Genomic DNA, 21,382 nt, shown 5'->3' with positions numbered 1-21,382 from the left:
TCTGAATAAGAGGTCTCTGTCCTTAGATCCAATTTAATGCTTTTTCATCTACATTTAGGTAATTGGTCAAAAATGGTCTCTCAGAAAACCGTCCGTATGCATTGTAGCCTTGGGATCAGACAAACAAAGCTACAATGATTGTTTTTGGTTCGTTTGTTAGTTTTTTTTTTAAACACTGAACGATTTCATTGTTCAGTGTTTTTGTCCATTATCTTTTCATTAAAGCTGCGCGAACAACTCCCCTGTGACAAATATTTTGAGTTTCTTGTGAAGGAAAATCAGAAAGCGTTTCGCATTTTTTCGTACTTTAACCTCTGAAGTAGATATAAGCTGCAACAAGTCAAGGTCCCCATCCTTCATACTTTATATTAAGCCGACCAATGATTACTTCCTTCACTTATTTAATAACTTATCAGTTATTTTCTTAAATAATCAAATGATTCTTCAGTCTACATACCAACCGTTACTTCTTTCCTGCTGCTGCTGATATTTTGAATCTAAACCCTGTGACTTTTTTCGTGCAGACAATTGTTTATGAGCTGACGAGTCATTCCGCTGATTAGGTGCCGTTTGCTCCTTAGAATTAAACTTTATTATTCAAAACTGAGCGTTATTATGCACACATTTAACTATTTAAAATGTGCACCCACTACTCTCAGCCTGCTCTAATGTATTTTTCAAGACATCTGCGCAAAAGAGTGAAGTATTTTTGTTCAGTGCTGTTACTTAAACACATAAGTCACTTTAAAGAGCGCATTAAAAAGTCCATCAACGAGTACGTCTAGGACACAGATGAGGCACAGGTCGCATAACAGAATAATTTGAATCATCAGGTTTCATTATAAAGTGTAGCGTTTCAGAGCAGGGACTGTGAGCTAAATGATACATCTTAAATATTTAGGACACTTTCCTTCATAATAAAATGAATAAAATATTTATATCTATAATCTACAGCACTGTCCCAAACAGCACCTATCTGCCATAAGCAGTGAAGCAGCTCGGTTATAGCAGCTCAGTGCCCACAAGCCTCCGTCTGTTTCTCATATTAGAGCTGGATTTTAGTGTTTAGCGTTTTCCAGATTTTTCCCATCGATCCAGGTTTCTCTCTGCCTCGTTTCCCTCAGCAGCACCAGCAGCAGCAGCAGCTGCTTGTCATATTTATCATTTTTACTGTTCAAATTAAAAATTCATCTTGAGCAAGGATTTTACTTCTGGCAAAGCGGAGAGGTGTGCGAGGATTTACTGTCAGCTGAAAAGAAAAAAAGAAGAAGAAGAAGAAGCTAGCGGGATTCGATATTCATTAGAGAAATGTAAACTCCTCCTGCCTGTGTGGCCGCCGTAGCTTATAGACGGAGTCTCCTGTCGGGACGTAGAGTTTCTAAAAGTCTTCCTGAACTCAAACGCAAAGGATATGATACGGCAACACAAAAAAACAAAAAACAAAAAAAAAAACACAATGACGATGCTTTAAAAACTAACAGTAATAAACCTTTGCTCTTCCTGATGAAAAACACTGATAAGAAATTGAAAATTGAAATTGAAAATATGATGCAATTAAAAGTTTCAAATTAAATATACAAATAAACTGCTGTTCACAAAGCCACAGTGAAGCATTCTGAAGTTTTGTGTCGTCATAAATAATGAATAAGGTCAAATAATATTACTGGACGACTTAATGAAGCTTGGCAATTTCTGTGTTTCCCCAATAACGGCGATAAGGGCATTCGTTCATAAACTGCAATAACAGCAGGAGTCCACTTTGTGATATAAAACTAAACCCTATGTTCTGAACAATAATATTTTCAAATCACTTCCACCTGTAGAGATAGTCTGTAGAGAGTGTAATATGTGCTTCAGCAAGATGGATGGACACACTTATAAAGAAAAGAGAGGAAATAGTTTTTTAATATACAGATTTTTATTTATTTAATTAATTTAGTAAAGACAGTGTTATTTTACATGAAGGATAACTTCTGGGCCTTATTTATAATTAACTAACTTAAGAGTTAAGTTAGATTGTGCTTAGTTCAATTAAGCTTAATTCATTTCGCTTATATTTCATTCAAATTTAAATTTCAGTTATTTAGTTTATTTTATTATCTTTGTTTTAATTCATTATCATTTAAATGAATTTAACATCAGGTGAATTTAGTTCACTCACATTTAAGTGAAATTAAGTTCTGTCCACTTTAGTCTTTAGTTGTGCAAAATATAAAAATATAAATAACATAAAACTCAAAACTAAAGACACTTAAAAGAGCCTGAACCCCCCGGAGCAAGCACTAAGGCGACGGTGGCAAGGAAAAACTCCCTTTTAACAGGAAGAAACCTAGAGCAGAACCAGGCTCCTATGGGGTGGACCCATCTGCTTGAGGCCGGCCCTGTGGACGGACAGAAATGAGACGCACCGGGAATAAACAACTGTCCAACTGTGCCTGAGTCTAGATGACTGATACTGATCAATCTGTTACTGAGCTAGAACATTAAGTGTTTCACACTCAAATACACTGAGGGAAAGGCCCAGGTTTAAAAATTAAATAAGTTATCCTTTAAGTTAAGGCACAGTTAGGGAGGGAGTTCTCCATGAACCCTGAAGCTGTAGAGGCAGGTGTAGTCCACGTTTCCCCAGTTGGTCTCAGTCTGTAGCTTCACATATCTGAAAACACTGTTGTCTGGATTCTGGAAAATGAGAGAAGCAGATATCATACATCGTGACGCACCTGGTTCAATTAAAGCAGCCGTTGTAGCGGCAAAATGAAACACGCACAGAAAGACTAAAGGTCTGAAATCTGGCTCCGTCCGGATCATAGACCAGTGTTCCCAGATAGGTTCCTGCCTCATCTTTGCTCATCGATCCCTGAAAGTTAAGAGACAGAGAGGATCAGCTCAACAGCTCATAGTGCATGGCAGAATTAATAACAGGGCGGTATTTTCAGCACTTACGTATATAGAGAACTCCCTCGGTGCACTTTCAATGTTTCCATCAGGGGACTGGCTTTTGGAAATGTGGCCCAGGGTCACGTGAGTGACAGAGACCGGATGAGACAGGGAGACAACTAAATGTCCCTGTTCACCTGCAAAGCACCAGCACTGACCCGGACGTAAAGCTGAGTCTCCCTGAGGGGAGAAGATTACATACTTTAGTCTCCACAGTTCTCAAACCACAAATTTGGCCCATGTTGTTTAAGTGTAACTGCTATAACACTGGCTGTGTAACCTCTACCTGAATCACTCTTCTCTGGGCCGTCGGTGAGCACCAGCAGTTGAACATCCATCTCCATATTAAGCCTGGGTCTTCTCCAGGCCAATATGACTGCGAGGATAAATGTTGGATCACTCTGGCGCCTGCTCACACAAACAAGAGGACACACATGGAAAGTTAGAAATCAACCCGTAAACAAGTTCCACATTAAAACACAGAGTGAGTCACAAAGATGGAGACAGTGAGAATCACCCACCTTGAGATTCCAAGGCAAAGTTTGGTATCATGTCCGCCAGAGGAACAAACATGTCCAACTGCTGTTTGAGGGACAGCAACTCCTGGTGGGTCACTCTTAATTTAAGATTCGTTAGTATAAACCCTGAGGAAGAGAACAAATTAGACTTTTATAATAAGGAACATCTCAAAGACGAGTATAAAACCATTTGTCCTCTATTTTACTCATGCGTTAGAGATGATTGTTAGCAGCAGGAAGTCTCAGGTCACTCACCACAGGACAGCAGAAACATGAGGAGGAAGATGCCGATTTTTTTTGCAGAAAAGCCGCACACTGTTGGGACTGCGGAGACAAAAAAGAGGGCGTTTAGAACATGTCCAGAAAATACAAGTACACCTGAAACTAATTGATCTTCCTCTTGTGAAGAGTCCTTACGTCTGGTTAACTTGACCCCAGTCCCCTGTGTCCCATTTGTTGTTGGTTGATGGCTCCCGCTATCATGGACACACGGCCAGGAGACCTGAGTCCCAACAGTCAAACGATCAGCTGTGCGACTATCATTGGCCACACAGTGGTTGTCCTCTACAATGTTTTCATTGTGGGGACCACTACGCCTCCTCCTCTTGCCGTAAAATACCCTGCAAAAACACAACAGAGGTTAGAAAAGGCTAAAGTGTTGGTGTGCGTCGTAGTGTGGAAATGACACGGCATCTTACCTCTGTAAATTCTCCTTGTAGGAGACAACTGGAGACCTGTCTCCAGTGTAATACCCCGCTTCCCGCAGGCGGAGACTTCTTCGTGGCATGACTGGAAAATGGTGGAAAGTAAAAAAAAACATGAACACAATGCACAACTAGAGGATACACAATCTCAAATACTGGCCTAGTAAGTGAGGCCGTGTCAAATCTGAACACACAAACTTATCGCAGGTGCAAGGTGCGTTGGAGACGCTACCGCTGCCACTTACCTCTTAATTTGACGGTGTCAGGCGTGAATTAGTCACGAAGAATTATTTTTAAAAGCTGAGAAAGTAAAGAGGTTAATTACCTGAAAAACAAGTGGGGTTAATGTAATATCCTGGGAAAATCTGAAAAATGAAACAGAATCTCTGAGGTTATTTCCTCGAAAACCTGAAAACCAAAACAAACTCTGGGGTTATTTCCTCGAAAACCTGAAAATCAAAACAAAATCTGGGGTTATCTCCTCGAAAACCTGAACAACAAAGGCTAAACTCTAAGGTTAATGGCTGTATCCGAGGTCCTTCTGAACTCCTGAAAGCTGTAAACAAAGTGTTGCCGAGGGGGAATTCTGATTCTCAGATTCTCTGGACTGTGCGTCTGTGACCAAAGATTCTAACAGAACCTCCCAACATTCTATATGCAAATGAGACAACTCAGCTGGTTTTTAGTTATTCTCATGTAATTAATAACTTAATAATAATGAAACCATCTTAGACATCATAAGTCCCTTCCTTACAATTTTCATTATTTCAACAGTAGTACCAATTAGAACAACAGCAACCCGAAATATTTGCCCCATTTGCTTCATAAAGATCCACTTGTTTGTATGACATTTTTTCAAACGCTGCAACTCGTGCCATCGCCACAGCCCACTCTTGCACACCCTCCTCTGTCCCCCCCCCCCACCATAAGTTTGTGATATGGTCATCCTGTCCGGTCAGATCTGAATCTCACACAGATTATCACAAATATTGGCCCAGAATTGTTGGACTTTGTCACAGGACCATAAAACATGAATCACGTGACCTTCCTCAGATTTGCATCGCTAACATTTTCACTTTTATTCCAGTCCGCTTCATTGAATGTCCCATTCAGATCCCTTTCCCATGTCTTCTGCAGAGCTAAAATGGACCCATTACCGAGGGACTGAATCAACATGGAGTAATAGATGGCTGCCTCATGTCCTTTTCCTTAACTCTTAAGAATTTTTTCAAGGAGTTCTGCTTTTTGGGGAACCAATGCGATGGATCCAAAACCCCTACCAACATATGTCGGAATTGTATGTGCCTAAAAATGTGAGATGGAGGAATATCGTCAGTCTTTACTAAAAAGAACTATATTGCATTTCATACAAATTACTTTCTCAGGTCATAGTTTTTTCTCAACTGCTTATTTAGTGAAGGTTTGTCTGAGCATTTTCCTTCTCTGCAATGCTCAGGCAGTCTTCTGCAGAGATGCAGTTTTCAACTATACTTTTAAAATAAACAGTTGTTGTTGAATTAGCTACTTTGCAGCAGTGGCGTCTTTGCGGTAGGGGGCTGATGGGGCACGACCCCATCAGAGGGCGCTGCTGTGCAGATGAGGATTCAGCTTTTATAAGTTTTCCTGTGTCAAAAATGTTGTTGCGCAAAAGTTAACGAGCAATAAACTTTGTTCCCAATGAAACGTCCACATTTAATGAACAAAATGTCTGTTTGGCTGTGGAATATTGCGTGTAGTGACTTTGTATATTGATTGCTGTGTACTGGGTGTGCGCCGTTCACGCAATGAATGGTGCATTGTTTGTGTGATGGCATTATTCAGTTGCAATTTTGTCATAACCCGTTACCGGGTGCTGCCGTCCCCTCTCTCACTTGCTACTGTGTTTTGTTGTGAGGGTATTGATTATGATCTGGATTGCATTATAAGATTTGCCTGGATGGCCCCACCAGAATTTCTAAACCAAATTCGCCACTGCTTTGCAGTAAGAATTAGGCAGCAGACTGACACTTTCACATTTTATTTTTTTTTTCATTTATGAAAATTAATGACAGCACAGAGGGGAAAGTAAAGACTTTTAAAGAATATTTTGTCTGTAAAAAATAACAAAAGACACTTACCACAATGAATTTAATGCCGTCACCTACACTGATCAATAATAACTGATAATGACTGATGAGTGGTGTACTATCTAATGAGGCGACAATGATCATTACCCAGGATGTAACACTTAGCAACCAAATGTACCTGAAAGAGGAAGAGTAGTATTAAGTAGTCATTAAGTGGTACTTAATGACGCCTCCACTGCATGAACATGCACATATTTGCCAGTTCATTAGGTACACTAGCAAATACTTCGTCATATAACAGTCAAAGATAAGATTTAGTGCAGGACTGTTACATTAGAGTGTATTTGTTTGTTTTGGAAACCCATAACTTTAGCATTTATGACAGTTACGTCAATAGAAAGCCACTCAGTAACACATTTCTAAGTTTCTTTTCTTAACCTAAAGGTGAAATTCCATCGTCCTCTGAGCACACACATCGGTCACTTTCTAAAACGAACAAACACGTCCTTAAGAGTCATTGTCTTTAGGTTGCTCGGGGTTAATCTAATTTGTTCCCTATAACATTCTTATCTTCTTAATATTCTTAATGTCTTTTTAATTACCTCATAAAGAAAATACTGGACGTTAGCCAGCTGCTGCACGGAACATATTAAATCAGATTAAAGCTGCTGCAGACAGATTTTCAAACAGACGTGAGGGCGTATAATTAAAGTCATGTCTGTACATGACCTTTATCTGCGCTCTGACCAGGAGGCACCTTTCAATCAGCAAAGCGGGGCAGAGGACAGGAGGATTTTGGAAACTCCCTCCATGGATAATCAGCTGTTGTCCGCCCGGAGGTCCCCCTGCATGCTTTATTCTTCCAATACAGTCATCTGACGTCCCCGAAAGCTCCTCAAGTTCCAAAACATTAGCAATAGGTCGCAGAAAAGAGGCGCGTGTTTGAGAACGAAGGGAGAAAACTGTACATGTCACATGTGTATTTGGTCATGCAGCAGTAATTTAAAACATGCCATGACTTGGTGATATCATACTTACAGCACAAAGCATCCCTCTACATTTAGCTGGATTTAAGTCTCTATCGTACTAGTGGAATTTACAAATTCCCAGACAAATTGATGGACCCGTTGAGGAAACTTGCCCAAAATTATCTCATACATTCTATTGCATTTACAAATCAACACATACAGACACTGTCTTATAAATTCTGGAGCTGCTTTTGCCAGCCCTTCATTTTACCACCACAATCAGGGTGCAGGTCTGCCTCTGAAGAGTCTGATGAGGATCACGAGTCTGGTGAGCATAAGGAATGGCTTATGAAAGGTTGGCATTCATGTGTCCTCGCTCGGGCAGCAATACAGAGGGCTTTCCACGAAGCAGTCTCCTTACAGACATCAGGATTAGCTGGAGAACATCTGTCAAGTCAGATTAAAGTTGCCCAACCTGACTGCTTTCTACCAGAGTGGCTTTGATGCTGATTCTTATAATTTATTAACTTAGAGATTAAAAAAAAAAAAAAAAAAACAGAAAATGTCCAGAAAATTTTCCATAAACATAATAACTCAGTGAAATCGGTAAATAATCTTTATTTATGGTTTTTCTGTGCTGGAAAAAAACACGTCTGCCAGAACTTTATTTTAACCATGAGCTCAGCTCTTAATATATTAGCAAATCGGACGATAAAAGAGTCTATTTGCGTCCTATTTCTCAGATTTCCTAAAAAGTCAGTGTAGGGTATGTGTATGTTTGTACAGCAGAATAACGGACAGTTTCACAGGTTTTCATTCGGTTTAGCTCTGCCACACAATACAACACACCTTTGACATATCATCTTAGCTCTGTTGACCAGTAGTCATGACGCCTTTAAGACAACACAAATACTGACTTTATACCAATTATTTCTTTTGCCTTCTTCAAGATAAAATAATATTTTTTTGGTTGTATAACTATATATATATATATATATATTCATCCTTTTTGATGTGATTTGTTTGCTACTTGTTAACTTTGATGTGAACTTTCCTATAGATTCCTGCCTGAAGTGTTTTCAGTGGGAATGATGAATCTGGAGGGGAAAAAAAGAGTCTGAAGAAACGCTTGATTTTTTTTGGCCACATATAAAATCACCCAGTCAGTTTAAGCCTCCGTATAGCACTGATGAAATACTGGGTCAATGTAAGTGTCTTATTTTGACCCAACAAATGTATTGATGGAACGTACTAGTGAAATTTAAAACGTCTCAAGATGCACTATTACTGTATATATTATAGAGTTTATATGTCTCATAACTTATATATCATATTATTTAAGCATCTAAAGATATTTTTACAGATAATTTCTGTGTCTTGTGTATTTATCTTGTATGTTTATTTAATATGCATATTGTTCTATATCTTTGCATGTAACATCAGGATTATATTTACTTATACACCAAATGAATCTCATATTTATTATTACCTTATATATATTCTAATATATATGTTTTCAACCTATATGTATTATATATACCTTTTATACATTTCTACCTCACTATACTATCTATCTATCTATCTATCTATCTATCTATCTATCTATCTATCTATCTATCTATCTATCTATCTATCTATCTATCTATCTATTTGTCTGTCTGTCTTGCAGCGATGTAATTTCATTCTCCTCCCATCATATGCTGACTGGGAGCCAAATTTTACAGTTATTTTTGTCACCTTTTAGCTGTGGGCACAGAAATGAACGACATCAATTATGGCTGATTAATTGCAGGGCAAGCATGTCCCTGAGAACCAGACGGTGGGAGCAGAGTGAGGGCAACTGAGAGCTGCTCCAGTCTTTGATTCTCAGGGTCGCGTTTCACACATTTTGGTGAAAGTTCTGAGGAGGTGGCAGATCAGCGGAGCTGTGAGGAGACGGTGAGTGCCCGTCCTTTATTACATTTAGGTCAGGCACAGGACAGGAGAACTAATGAAGGGAAGACGTGCACAGTGGGTTAATTCTCCTCAAAGGTTTCAAAGTCAAGTTAGGTGGCCTCCAAATTAATCAGTGAGTTAGAGATAAGTGGCAAGAGAGAGAACCCCCCAGTGAAATGCAATGCTGGAATGTTGAAGTTGAGATAAATGGACCAGGGAGAAGCAGCAGTCGGTTCTTCAGAGACTCGTTAAGGAGAAGTTAAGGAGAAGGATTCATACAGGACCGACTATTTAAAGACCAAAGGCTGCCATCGATATTCCTCCACAGTCACATGGCGTCAACCCAAGAGAACATTTATGAACACTTGAAGGCTATAAAAGAAAAACATCGCCGACATCAAGAAATTTTTTAGAACATCCTGCAGGGACAACACGAGTCATCACTGAAACTACTTGCAAAAAGACATCTTTGTGCACCCCAGGGTGGGAATCCTCAATATGCAGCAGCTGCAGGATTGTTGGAAGCCTCCAGGTGCACATTGTCACTGTATAGAGGGTGATGCACCAGCAGGGGGCAAAGGAGAGCTTGAGAAGGGACTTCCTGCTTGTACATCTCCTGTCACATGAAGAGATGCACCCCCTCAATGCCATCATCAACAACCTTCAGTCTTCAGGTGGTAATTAGACTCCAGCTTCGGGACTTGATGAGGAGAGACGCGATCGACACTGGGATTTCAGATGCCCCCCCATCGAGCGTCGACACACGCGTCGAAATTCACCTGCTGTTATTGACCGAGGGTGGTTGTGCTGCTTGGTAGCTGGAGCTCTGTGAGCCTGCATGGTATGAACATCAGATCAGAGTGTAGAGCGGTGTGCACAGTTTGCAACAACAAAGTAACTTCAGGGCTTCTCCTTTCTCCTGAACTGTATCACCTAACATTCCTAATAAATACACCTTTATGCGTATTTATTGTTTAGACTCAAGAATTACGACACATACACATACAGTTTCTTACTCTTCCATTTCTGTGAATTTCCTTCACAGATAATGAGTCTCTTCTTAAACGCAGGATGTATTAAAGTCTTGAAGAATCCACTCAATAATGCTCATTAAAATTTGCAGAAAATCGGAGGAGCAGGAGACATTAATCAAGCGACTCTCGGTCCTACCAGCAGTGAAGCGCACTAACCTTTAAGAGTAGGTCTCAAGTGATCACAAGTGCCCCCCAGAGATGGAGACTGTTCATCTTTACAGAGCCCTCAGAGATATTATCCTCCAAAAGCCACAGTTGCTTTGATTTTAATTACTGTACTGAGTACTCCTGCTTTTTAGCATCAAGTAGCAATTAACAAAGTTAACAAGTAGCAAACAAATCACATCAAAAAGGATGAATATATATATATATAGTTATACAACCAAAAAAAATATTATTTTATCTTGAAGAAGTCAAAAGAAATAATTGGTAAAAAGTCAGTATTTGTGTTGTCTTAAAGGCGTAATGACTATTGGTCAACAGAGCAAAGATGATATGTCCAGGGTGTGTTGTATTGTGTGGCAGAGCTAAAGTTAGAATGCTAACAGTCAGCCAAGCTCCGCCCTGTCTCGTCATGACACTTTGTACCTCAGGAGGTGATACAGGAGACAGTAACCCTACATCACTGAAAAGGCCATGCGAAAAGAAGAAGAAAAAAAGAGTTGCTGTGTTGCATATTGTTCTTCCAACAATTTCAAAGATAAAACTCCTCTGCTCCCCTCAAGAGAGAGGGACAAAAAACAAAGAAATTTATGTCTTCAGGGCATAAAATGGGTGGACAAAGTTGTGGAACCGCAATAGTTGATATGTATACTTGTGGTATCGCAGCTAATTGTTTATTGTTTACATATATACAGAGTTGTACTGTGTACTGCACATTGCTGCAAGTATTAACAGTGTCTAGGATGGTGTAGTACCTAAGAGTCCAGCAGAGGGCGTACTGAAACTGTTACAGAGGTGGAAGTCGACGTCAAGAATAGAAGTTAGGCTACATAAGCTACACAGCCAGATAAAAATTAACACAGTGTATTATGCAAGTTGGTTCAGTAAAACTACAGTGCTACAGTTAGTGTGCTGCAAACACTTTATCAGATGTGCAATAAATTATGATGCTACTACTATCCTGATTCTGATGCTACCGTTAGCTAATGTCAGTTGTCAGAGTTGTTAAAAATTCAAAATTCACGGTAAACAGTCAAAGTAGTGAATGGTGACAGTAGCTAACCACAGAGCAGAGTTACGTTACTGTACAGTGTTTTTTTTTTTTATTAACAATGGGTTAACGTTAGCTAAGCTTCATACTGTATTTTTGTCATGATTAATTAACTTAACATTATGGAATGATTATGAATTGAAGTAAGCAACAGTAATTCTCAGAAAGAATTTGGCAAACTATTTCAGACACATCTTCCACTTGTGCGATATTGTGGACAGTCAAAAGTGAGACCCAGGAGTGCATGTTTTTGTACAGTATAGACATTATTGTTAACATTCATCATCATTCATCAATATATAAATAACATGAGATACATATTTGATGAGGATATTTAACCAAAACTGTGTTAAATTTTCCAGCCACTGAGGGGGGTTGTTCAGTCTGTTTTTTCAGGTTATATGGACATACAAAAATAGGGTTGGCCCCTATTTTTGTTTTTAAGTTTTTCTATGTAACATTGCAGATTATCACTTGGCGACGACATTATACATGTGCCTGCCTGACTAACGTTGGCCGCTTCTTCTGATTTCTTGCCAGTGAATGCTAGCAAAACAAAATAAACACTGACTACGGGGAATTGTATTTACCACCAGTGTTTTGGTTTCACCAAAATGGGGGCGTGGCCTAATTTGCTACCGTCATCTACTGAGTCACTGCCTTTATCACAAGTGATAGAAAATGATTAAACCATTTGAATTGTTGAATGATGTGAGGAATACAGGCTGTGGGTTTGGATCGGTGATGTGATATAATTAAAAGTTAATTGACTTGTCAGTCAGGTAGTTTTGCTAATCAAACTTTAAAGAGCAGGATGGATGGAACTAAGATGGATTTTTATACGCTACCAGCAGGTGGCAGTAGTCAGTATTTGCCATTCCTTGGGGGAGACACAGCAAAAACTAGGCCCACCGTTTTGGGTTTAATATGTTTTTTTTTCAGGGTTGGGCAATTAAAGGATATGTGACTCTGTGGGTTTATGAAGAACTGGTTAACTCTGTTTTGGCTGGAACATTCAGCTGTTGTTTACCCAACACAAGTGAACTGTAACATCAACCATTTAGCTCAAACATCAGCAGTACTTTTTACTTTCATGAAGAGGCAGCAAAACTCAATAAGTTCCCACAAAAGGGGATCCTCCTCTCAGGTTTCGATGTCTTTTTCTTTTCTTTTTTTGTACCTTCTCTGTGTCTTTTCAGTGTCTCTGTAGCTTAGTGCTTATTTTACCAGGGCATTTCATTTTCATTCCAGCTATAAATCCACACCCAAGCTTCCAGTGTAATCAAAATGTTAAAAAAAACAGTGTACGGTACAGAGCAAATATATCAGTAGCAACATCTATATATGATACAGATGGAATCCAAACGTTATGATGGTGCACACACACCGGTGATTGCAGCCCACGGTTCCTTCTCTGGACTGTCACTGGGCTTGTGGCATGTGATTTCTTCTGTCAGTCTTGGCTCGGGTTCAGACTCCAGGTGCATTGCGACACATTCTTCACCACTAATGGCTTCCTTAGAGAAACACTGTCCAGCTGACATTTATGTATAATAACAACCCCAGTGTGTATGCGTGATAATTAAAACGTGTACACTACAGAGCCTTTTCACATCTCCTTGAGTCTCTCGGTGTGATGCCTGCTAGGGGAGTTTTATTTTTAGCTCCTTGGTCTTTGATTAAAATATGACTCTCCTGTTGACCTTCACACCTGCTGCAGCTCTGCCAGGTCCACGGGAACATGACCACTTGATAAATAAAGGCCTGCCACCGGAACCGCTGACACAACATAATCAATTCTCCACGAATTGGGCCTGGTGCTGCATGCTCTCTATGATGCCTGCGTTATATATCGGTTACCTAATGCTGAGTATGTGAGAAGCGCCGGCTCTTTTGGTACCGCTGGCACTCAGTGACACTCAACTCATACATCTTAACAACTGCTGAATGGATTGCTCTGGTTTGTTTTGTTCCCCAGAGGATGAATCGCACAGACTTTCTGGTCGGATAAGAATGAAAAATGAAAGTACAAAAACTACTGAAAGACACACAATTATGTCCAAAAATCCATGGGTTCTATGTGGTTAAGTCCAACAACATTACTAATATTTTCTTTTTCCACCAACAGCAGGTTGACATCTAAGTTTAAGTTTCAAATCTTTTTATTATTTTCAAAATTTATATAAATATAATAATGGTGCATTGAGAATCACAATTATTCAATTCAACACTGTCAGATTATATTCTATACTGTATGAAAATCATGGAAATGCCATTGGTCAAAAAGGATTTCCAGACCTTATAAAATTGGTTCATAAAAATATCTCATCAATTCATTGGTGGATTGCTCTAAAGTTTGGTTCGCCAGAGGGATTCCTAGACTTTAGACCTAGACAACATTACATTACACGCTTGACATTTTTTGGCTTTAAATGAAACATTTTCACATAAAATTTGGTGCAGATGTTCATGGTTCCCAGAGGCTAAATCCCACTGACTTTTGTCTGAAATTGAACATTTTTTTGCTAAATAAGTAACATTTAATACATCTAAAGTATTTCAACAATCATTGGATGGATTGCTCTGAAATTTGCTTCCCCAGAGGATGAATACCCATCCTCTAGTGATCCCTTGACTTTACCCTACAGCCCACATCCTTTGGTGGAATTGTCATGCACCATAGAAGGTGCAGATGGTCATGGTTCCCTGAGGCTGATCCACACTGATTTTCATTAGGGAAATCTGTGAAATAAAAGCAAAAATATTGGTGGTTCTCAAAGGTTGAATCACTGACAAAATGGCACAAAATTTTATACAAGAATTTGTGGTCCAGAGATCTGACACAGCAGATTTTTCTTCTCCTAACAACAATGGATTTATACAACTGGGTGGATTCCTTTCAAATGAGTTCCCTTAAGGATAAATGCTACTTCTCAAGCAATCCCTAGGTTTATGTCCCACCACCATCATCATGAGCTCGATACCTTTTGCTTTTTACTGACATAACTTCTTAGCTTTTGGTGGGATTGCCATATTTTTATGCAAAGTTTATATCCTAACATGCTCGTTTTTCAGTAAATAGACTTTTCCTGCCAAAGCCTTTGGATTTTTTCATTCCTTTTTCTAACATGTCTTTGCAGAATTTGGGTGGGTTGGCGTAAAATGTGGTGCAGACTGACTTTTTTTCTTGTCCCACATTACACCAGCATGACTGGTTTTACATTTTTTGCTTAACTGACATGAATCAGACTGACTTTCAGACCAAAGTCAGTGTGATTCAACCTCTGACAACCACCTGACGTTTTCTGTGAAATATCTCAACACCAGGATAGAAAAGAAGAAAGATGTGTGCAATGAGTATGTTTCCAGACTATTAAATCAAAGGACGTAACATAGCTGAATTGGTCAAAAGCAGGTTGGAATTCATGATTTCGAGGAAAAATTTGCAACAACAATTAGATGGATTGCCACTAAATTTCCCAAATGTATTACTACTAATCTCCCGACTAATCTGTTAGCAATCACATCAGTGGCTCAAAGATAGCTCTCTTATGAGTCACAATTCAAAACTAATGACATTCCCATCTGCCTCAGATGGTGTTTGTTGCTACTGATATCATGTTATGCTCAATATTCAGTAGACAAACTTAAAATATTTGTTTTAACTTACATATCTGCATAAAATTTGGATATGATTTGGTATAGATTGAGTGTCACTAAACACTAGTTCTCTGTGAAATATTTCCTGGATCCTGGATACAGAAATTCATGGTTTTCAAACCCATAATTAGTTTTTTTTTTCTTGTCCAAGAAGAACAGTCTGACATTTAAGGAAAATGTCTCAATAATTATTATATGGATTGACACATTTCCTGAGCAATTATTCAATTGTTTTTGCTTTTTTTTTTTTTTTTTTTTTGACATATCTCCTCAGCTTTTGGATGGACTGCAATACATTTTGATATTCATGGGTACCAAAGGGTGACTCACGCTGACTTCAGTAAATTCTTGACTTTCAAGTCAGACAGAGTTTCCATTTTTAATGTGAGATTTATGATGACTTTTACATAACAATGTCTTGAAATGCTGTGAAATGTTGCAAATATGTGCCCCTAAGCAACAGCTTTTAGTTAAGAAAGACTTTTTCAGTGCATTTTATCATTTCCTCTTCTTTTGTATTTGGCGCCACCTAATAAATATGCTAACAGGCTAAACTACAGTGGGAGGAAAACATCTGCGTGTTAGCATGCTACAGTCAGCATTTAGCTCACAGCCTAGCAAAACTGCTAGCATCTTTGGTCAACGCAGAGTATTGTTATTTTCCTCTTTTTAGTTTTATTATGTATCTATCACAAATGGACAACAGCACGACTCACTAGCTGTGAGAAATGAAGCACTGGTAAATGTCCAAAAACAAAACAATCAAGCGAACCAGGGAGTGTTTCTCCCACGAGAGATATAATGTGGACGAAGCAGCGGCAGATGGATGAATGGATAGAAATATTGATTGGCACAGATAGGAGTAATTGACAGATGACAGGTGGAAGAAAAATGAAGCAAACCTGTTAAAGGAGGTTATAGAAGAACAGATGAACACAGGACAGAGATAAATTAAGGATAAATGTCCAGATAAGTTAAGGGTGAGATCACTTCGATTCCCTGCTGTGGCTGAGAAACATTTGTCTTTGTGTGTGGTGTGTGTGCATTTGTATTTGTATTTATTTTTGAATGCATTTATTTCTGTCCATATTAGTCTAATTATTTAGTGTATATTAATATTGCAGTTTCTTTTATGTTGTTTTACACTTTAACATTTCCTAACCTTTAAGTATGCATTTTATTCTTACATTGTAATTTAAACATTAAGTGTAATTTTTTTATTGTTGGTTTTGTATTTTGTATTTTCCTCTCTATTTATGCGTTGACTCCTTGTCGCTGACTTCTAGTCCCACATAATTTCAGGTTACAGAGAAGACGCCGGGGCTGTAACTCACAACACAACGACAAGCATTACAGCGCAGAGATTGAATTTTCATCTATGTTATTATCATCTTACACAACTGCCGCCTCCATCTCCATAAATGTCAAGAGTGTAAAATGACGATGTCACGAAAACCGCTCAAAACAAATGTATTATTCTCAGATGTGGTTGTCAGGAAGTAATCCCTAAAACAGTATCGGAAATGAAACGTTGTCTTTATGTCATCATGCTGTGAAGAACACTACGTTTGTTTGTAATCAGGTGACAATAATCCGGTGCTCTGTTGTGGTGCCTCTTCACTCTGTCCGCACAGTACGGAGTGTAAATGTCATAGATGCTTTGCATGTTGATGAGAAATGCTAACAAGGGCTACTTATCATGGGAAAAACAAGCACTATGGCTTCCCGAATGAACCTACTTGTACCTAACAAAGGTTAGCGGTGCATGCAAGCTCAAAGCCCCTCTGTGTCAGGCGACCTTATTAACATGCACAGAGTTGTGTCACATTTGGAAGGTGCTACTACATCCAGGCCTGTCAGAAAATCAATACGCCATCTTCCGAAGGCTTCGCCAATAACTCATATTGCCTTTGTCACAAACCCAGTTCAAGGACTGACTCTTGAGATTGTTTACCACATGAAATATCTTTGTACGCTGGGTGTGCGAGAGAGGGGATGTAGCGGTTGAAAAACATGCACATGATAAATATACAGTATGTCCCCCGATCCTTGGTTCACAAGCAAAACCGGTGTTCCTTGTTCTCTGCAGCATGCTGTCTTTGTTTCTACCCCACACACTCGAGCTGACTGCAGAGACTTGTTGGAGTGTGTTCTACAGCGCTTTGTGTTTGTTATTGTTGGGAGAGCTCTTGAAGTGTTGCTCCGAGTGTGCCAGTAAGACACAGTGCACAGATGTGACAAAAACTGAAAACAAGGATCAGTAGGAGCGTTCACGCACACACGCACACGCACACACACACACACACACACACACACACACACACACACACACACACACACATTTCCATATTGGCAAGGAACTTCAACTGATATAATGCACTACCTAGACCTTACCCTCTCACTCTAACGTTTTGGAAATTAGTGGCACCAGTAGCACATTTCTGATGGGTTTTACCCACAGAGTTTTTCCTATTTAAACCTCAACTTCCCACTAGTCTCTCAGAACTGAAGAAGCTACTCGGATGAGTGGCGAAACGTCTTCAAGAAGTTCAACAAGTCCAGTTGCCTTTATTCAATGCCTTTTGGACTCTCACCCTAATGATCTCAGTTGATTGTCTAACCCTATTCCTAGCCTTTACCCCAAAACCAATGGGCTTAAGCTTCAAAACACATCAGTAAACCTGTCGTTCTACCTTTGTGAGGACCACTTACTGACATAATGCATTACCAAGCCCCTAACCCTAACCCTAAAACCAAGTCCTGACTGGGCTTTAACCCTCAACAGGTTGTGAGGAACAATGTCCCTGAAATGTTAGTTTGGCTCCCACAACTCAATAAAAACAAGAACACACACACACAAACATGTCTTTCTACGTCCCTTACCCACAGAGGACCATCTGTTGACGTAGCACATTCCTTAATCAAGACCATCTCAATATGGAAGCCTAACTTTAACTCTGTACCCTTTACCCCAAAGCCAAGTCAAAAACAGATGGACCAGTGAAAATGTCCCTACAACATTAGTATTCCATGAAATATTGGCCCTCACAATTTAATAAAGATGAGCACACACACACACACACATCGACTGCTAGAATATGAAGCCGGAGCCTTTTTCTAGGTCACCGTCTCACTGAGTGACTTGACAAGTTTTTATCTCTTGGAAAACGTTTGAAGTTTCTGCAGCGACTGAATGAATGAATTTATGGTATGTTCCTCTCTGACAGCTGACGTATTTTAAAGTCTGACTAAATAATTGCAGCTCAAGGTCAATGCACTCACTTAAGCTTTCAGTTGTGTCACATGGTTGTCAGGCCTCTTGGGTGATTGTGGCTGATTGTCGATTAATTGCGGGGCCTTCAGAAGTTGCTATGGCTGAATACGCTGAAAGGCAGCCACCTGGGGACCCGCTCTCTGAACAGGTGGTTGACTTGGCGCGCCTTTCCTGAAGGTGCCCACCATTTCATCAGCAGGTTCAGTTTGAACAGATGTCCTGAAAATTTTGATGTTTTTCTATGAAACCTTGTTGAGTAATTGTAACTCAAAAGGAACAATCATAGGCTAGTTCTCAGGCTTTCAACCATAATACGCTATCTTCACCAGAGGACTGAGGAGACTGCAGAAAATGTAGATTTCCAAAATTGAATTTTGGTCTTTGGGGGTACACTTGACAAGAAAAATAAATAAAACGATGGAGCCAATGTGTCAAACTTAAATTTAAAAACAAAGATTAATGTAAAGCTAATGATATCTTGTAAAGACTAAGGAATATATCATATAATATTTAAAATATTGCAGTTAAATAACCCATCCCTACTCCAGGTCCACTCTCTTACTTGCTGTGGACCTTTCAACTACAGTCATTTCTCCAAGATTGTGTTTGTGCCCAATTGTGGTAAAAACGTAGACGTTCTTTCCAATAAATTTCTTGCCATTAAATCTAAGATTGACCCTTCAGTTTTGCCAATGAAAACAGACCAAAGACGACTCACTGGTATTTCGTGGACCTTGCCTAAGAACAAAGTACATTCACTCAAAAAGTAGACATTTTTTCCGTGCATCTTCTACTAGGCAATCACTCTCTAAAAGTAAATTTGACAAGTGAGGCTTGACCTTGAAAACAGCACCTGGTAAAACAGCACAACTCAAGATCCATCAAAGCTGAGCACTTGAAAGCTTACTTAAGGAGCATCACTTTATGGAAATAAAAGAAAAAAAAATTAAACAATCTACTCAAGGTCCAGTGTGTCCTAAAGCTTTCAACCGTAACAAAAAATCTTCATCTGGATAAGGACAGTGAAAATATACATTCAAATTTTCCAGGATTTTGACATTTTCCTTTGCCTTTCTTGGCTTTGAAAGTAAGAAATTGGGAAAGCTGACAAAACACTCTGTCCTTGGCTTACTGTGGAGCTTTCAACCACATTTCACTTGTCTTCATCAGCAGATTGAGCGTGTTCAATACTCATGAAACTTTAACCTATTTCTATAAATATTTCTCTAGGAAGTCTGGCTAAAGGTAAATTTGGAAACAGCTGTTGAAAAATTATCTCAATTCAAGGTCCACTTACTGGCTTAATGTGGAGCTTTCAGTCCATCCATCGAATGGTTTAATCATTCTTAATCTTCCAGTAAGCTTTGTCAAGGACATCTGGCGCTAAAGGTAAGGTTGATTGTTCATTTTCGATTTTGGAAGCAGACAATGACAAAACCTCTCAACCAGTCGTCCCCAGAGGTTTTCCAAACGCGCCATTAATCTGAGCAATTTGAAGCATCACTTGACTTGACAAGAGAAACTCATGTTCCAGTGTGTTGTAGAGATTTCAACTGTACTACATATTATATATTATAAGAATGTGTGTTCATCTCTTCAAAAATAGTTGATCTTGAAAATGACAGAGTGATCTCAACTGAAGGTGGACTTAGCTTTCAGCCAAAGGATAAGTCTGCCTCAAAAGGTATATTTGATGTATTGACATGGCTGTGAAGGTTGAAATTGTTCGGTTCCTTGAAGACATTTTATCCAAGTCTTCAGTTCTTAAGGACTGGAGAGGAATTGGGGTTTTAATAGAAACATCTGTGGGGGGTGCTTATCAAAAACTCACATGACGGGGTTCCGTTAATGGCCGGATACTCACCTGAAGTTTAAGGAAAGTGTTATTGATCCTGTTTTCCTTTCCAATGAATGGTACTCGAACAACCCATTATTGTCCAGAAACTCCAGTCCCAAGGGGACTGTGCAGAGAGGGCTTATCCAATTTGACATTTGTCCTCAAAGGATTGTCCTTTGTCCTTGAAGTGTAGATGGACATTTGAGTACTAGACTAAAGACCTTGAAACCAGCAACTGACAAAACATCCAAACTCAAGGCTCAGTTACTGATTCATTCTCAGTCATGAAACTAGAAACATTTTACCAAGAATCTGTTCAGCAATTCTAGTTCAAAGGCAGATTCATCAGTTCCTATTTAATCTTGGGACCGTCAGTGATAAAACATCTCAGCTCAAGGCCAATTTACTGACATTTGTTTTCACCTGCAGATTGTTTCCTCAATTGTGTAATTTGTACATTTCCATTATAAAAGGTATGCATTGACATCACTACCGCCTGGGGCCACGCCCCCCTGAGTGGCAAAAACATAGTGAAATGTATCAGTAAATACAGAGAGACTGGGAAAAGTTGTTTCTTCGCAATGCAGCAATCCATTTACTTCTCTTTTCTTTGGCAGTCGTTGATATCTGTAAAAATATATCTCTGACTGCTTTTCAAAACTGTTGGTTCAGTCAATCACGCAACAACTCATCACCTTTTTTTTAAATTAATTTTAAAATTCAGACGCTATTAAATGCTGTGATTCAAACGAATGCTGCTAATCTCCATGCTCAACTCTCACTTTTTGACACTCAGTGTAACCACGGAGACTTGGCTTGCAGTGACGTCGCATGCATAACCTCTATACTTGTCAAGGAAATTGGGCTCTGAAGGTAAGTCTGAAGGTTCATGTTTGACCTTGGAAACAGCTAATGAAAAACATCTCAATCCGATCAACTTGACCATTCAATACCAGAATGAACATATTTCAAATGCTGACATTCTAAGCATCACTTGACTTATACAAAAGCCACTCAAGGTCCAGAGTGTTGTGGTGCTTTAAGTAATTCCGTACATTCTTCCTTGCCGGATTGAGTTACAACACAGGAACATATATTTAGACCGCAAAGCACTTTCCTTTTCGGTGTTGACTTTAAAATTCGGAAAATAGTCTATGTTGGAAACAGTAACTGACAACTAATAATAACCGCTAAACCTCCCAGCTGGATTTCCAAACTTGCCATTAATCTGAGGAC

The 21,382-nt window shown here is 39.2% G+C and overlaps 1 protein-coding gene across 1 annotated transcript; it reads right to left on the bottom strand.

The window, feature by feature from the left end:
• Positions 1-2,159: 2,159 nt before the first annotated feature.
• LOC125022227 (SUN domain-containing protein 3-like) lies at positions 2,160-4,726 on the bottom strand. Its single transcript, XM_047608681.1, has 9 exons — positions 4,405-4,726; positions 4,154-4,244; positions 3,873-4,075; positions 3,711-3,779; positions 3,459-3,581; positions 3,224-3,345; positions 2,944-3,117; positions 2,768-2,857; positions 2,160-2,679 (listed from the first exon to the last, which is right to left on the bottom strand). The coding sequence occupies exons 2-9, from the start codon at positions 4,240-4,242 to the stop codon at positions 2,566-2,568; spliced, it is 984 nt and encodes a 327-aa protein (XP_047464637.1). The 5' UTR covers positions 4,243-4,244; positions 4,405-4,726; the 3' UTR covers positions 2,160-2,565.
• Between the last annotated feature and the right edge of the window lie 16,656 nt (positions 4,727-21,382).

The sequence above is a fragment of the Mugil cephalus genome, chromosome 16 (assembly GCF_022458985.1).
Source record: "Mugil cephalus isolate CIBA_MC_2020 chromosome 16, CIBA_Mcephalus_1.1, whole genome shotgun sequence".
NCBI classification, from domain to species: Eukaryota; Metazoa; Chordata; class Actinopteri; order Mugiliformes; family Mugilidae; genus Mugil; species Mugil cephalus.
This window is presented reverse-complemented; position numbering and strand designations above follow the sequence as displayed.

Excerpts from the sequence above, each read along its gene's own strand:
- LOC125022227 (XM_047608681.1), bottom strand. The coding sequence starts at position 4,242 with ATGCCACGAAGAAGTCTCCGCCTGCGGGAAGCGGGGTATTACACTGGA. Across the intron at positions 4,076-4,153 it reads TACAAGGAGAATTTACAGAG|GGTATTTTACGGCAAGAGGA; the intron begins GTAAGATGCCGT and ends GTGTTTTTGCAG. Across the intron at positions 3,346-3,458 it reads CTTTGCCTTGGAATCTCAAG|GCGCCAGAGTGATCCAACAT; the intron begins GTGGGTGATTCT and ends TTGTGTGAGCAG.